At 65.4% G+C, this 835-nt stretch overlaps 1 protein-coding gene across 1 annotated transcript in view; it reads left to right on the top strand.

Moving 5' to 3' along the window:
- Positions 1-835, top strand: part of ABR (active BCR-related) — a gene marked incomplete at its 5' end in the record, with an annotated part of 4,514 nt that overhangs the window by 1,413 nt on the left and 2,266 nt on the right. Inside the window, 2 exons of the mRNA XM_010286952.1 lie at positions 82-216; positions 517-622. Of these exons, the coding sequence (XP_010285254.1) occupies positions 82-216; positions 517-622 (241 nt within the window). The remainder of the gene's footprint in view (positions 1-81; positions 217-516; positions 623-835) is intronic.

Below are 835 nucleotides of genomic sequence, written 5' to 3'. Positions count from 1 at the left end.
CAGCCTGCCCAGATAGCTGGGGTGACGCGGGGGGGAGAGGCGTCACACAGGAGGCGTCACATGTGGGTGTTCTCTGGACAGATAACAAGGACATCCTGGTCATGCTGAGTGACATGGACATCAATGCCATCGCCGGCACGCTGAAGCTGTACTTCCGCGAGCTGCCCGAGCCCCTCCTCACTGACAGACTCTACCCTGCCTTCATGGAGGGGATCGGTAAGGGCTTGGGTTTGGGGAAGGGGTCGGTGCCCAAGCGTGGCTCTGTTTGGCATTGCCTGCTCCAGGATGGGAGACTCCTGAGGGTCCTTCCCAGCTCGGCCCACTCGGTCCTGGCGATCCTCGATGGCTCCAGGCCAGCTCGCGGCTCGTGGTGCGGCTGCCCAGGGTGCAGGCAGAGCCCTGCGGGGCAGGGCCGGCTGCTCACGCACTGGCTGCGGGAGGCGTCTGGCCATGGTGGGTCCTGCTGCTGCACAGGGTGTCACCTGTGCCTGTCCTGAGCCCTCTCCTTGCCTGCAGCCCTCTCGGATCCTGCTGCCAAGGAGAACTGCATGATGCACCTTCTCCGCTCACTGCCTGACCCCAACCTCATCACCTTCCTCTTCCTGCTGGAGCACTTGAAAAGGTAACGTGCGGCTCGCGGGGGGCTGCCCGGCGCAGGCGGGAGGTGCAGGATGGGTCTGTCTCGCCGCTTTGCCGTGGGGATGGGACGTGAGCAGAGGTAGAGCCCCTGTCTGATTCCTGCAGTGCCTGCGTGGCCGTGAGCTGATCCCGAACCGGAGGCAGATGGTGCTGTGCTGGTGCAGAGCAGGGCTGCGGGCGGCAGCGGGGGCCAGCG

This window comes from Phaethon lepturus, unplaced genomic scaffold (assembly GCF_000687285.1).
Source record: "Phaethon lepturus isolate BGI_N335 unplaced genomic scaffold, ASM68728v1 scaffold28435, whole genome shotgun sequence".
Classification (NCBI taxonomy): Eukaryota; Metazoa; Chordata; class Aves; order Phaethontiformes; family Phaethontidae; genus Phaethon; species Phaethon lepturus.
The sequence above is the reverse complement of the archived record's forward strand: the minus strand, read 5'-3'. Positions and strand labels throughout refer to the sequence as shown.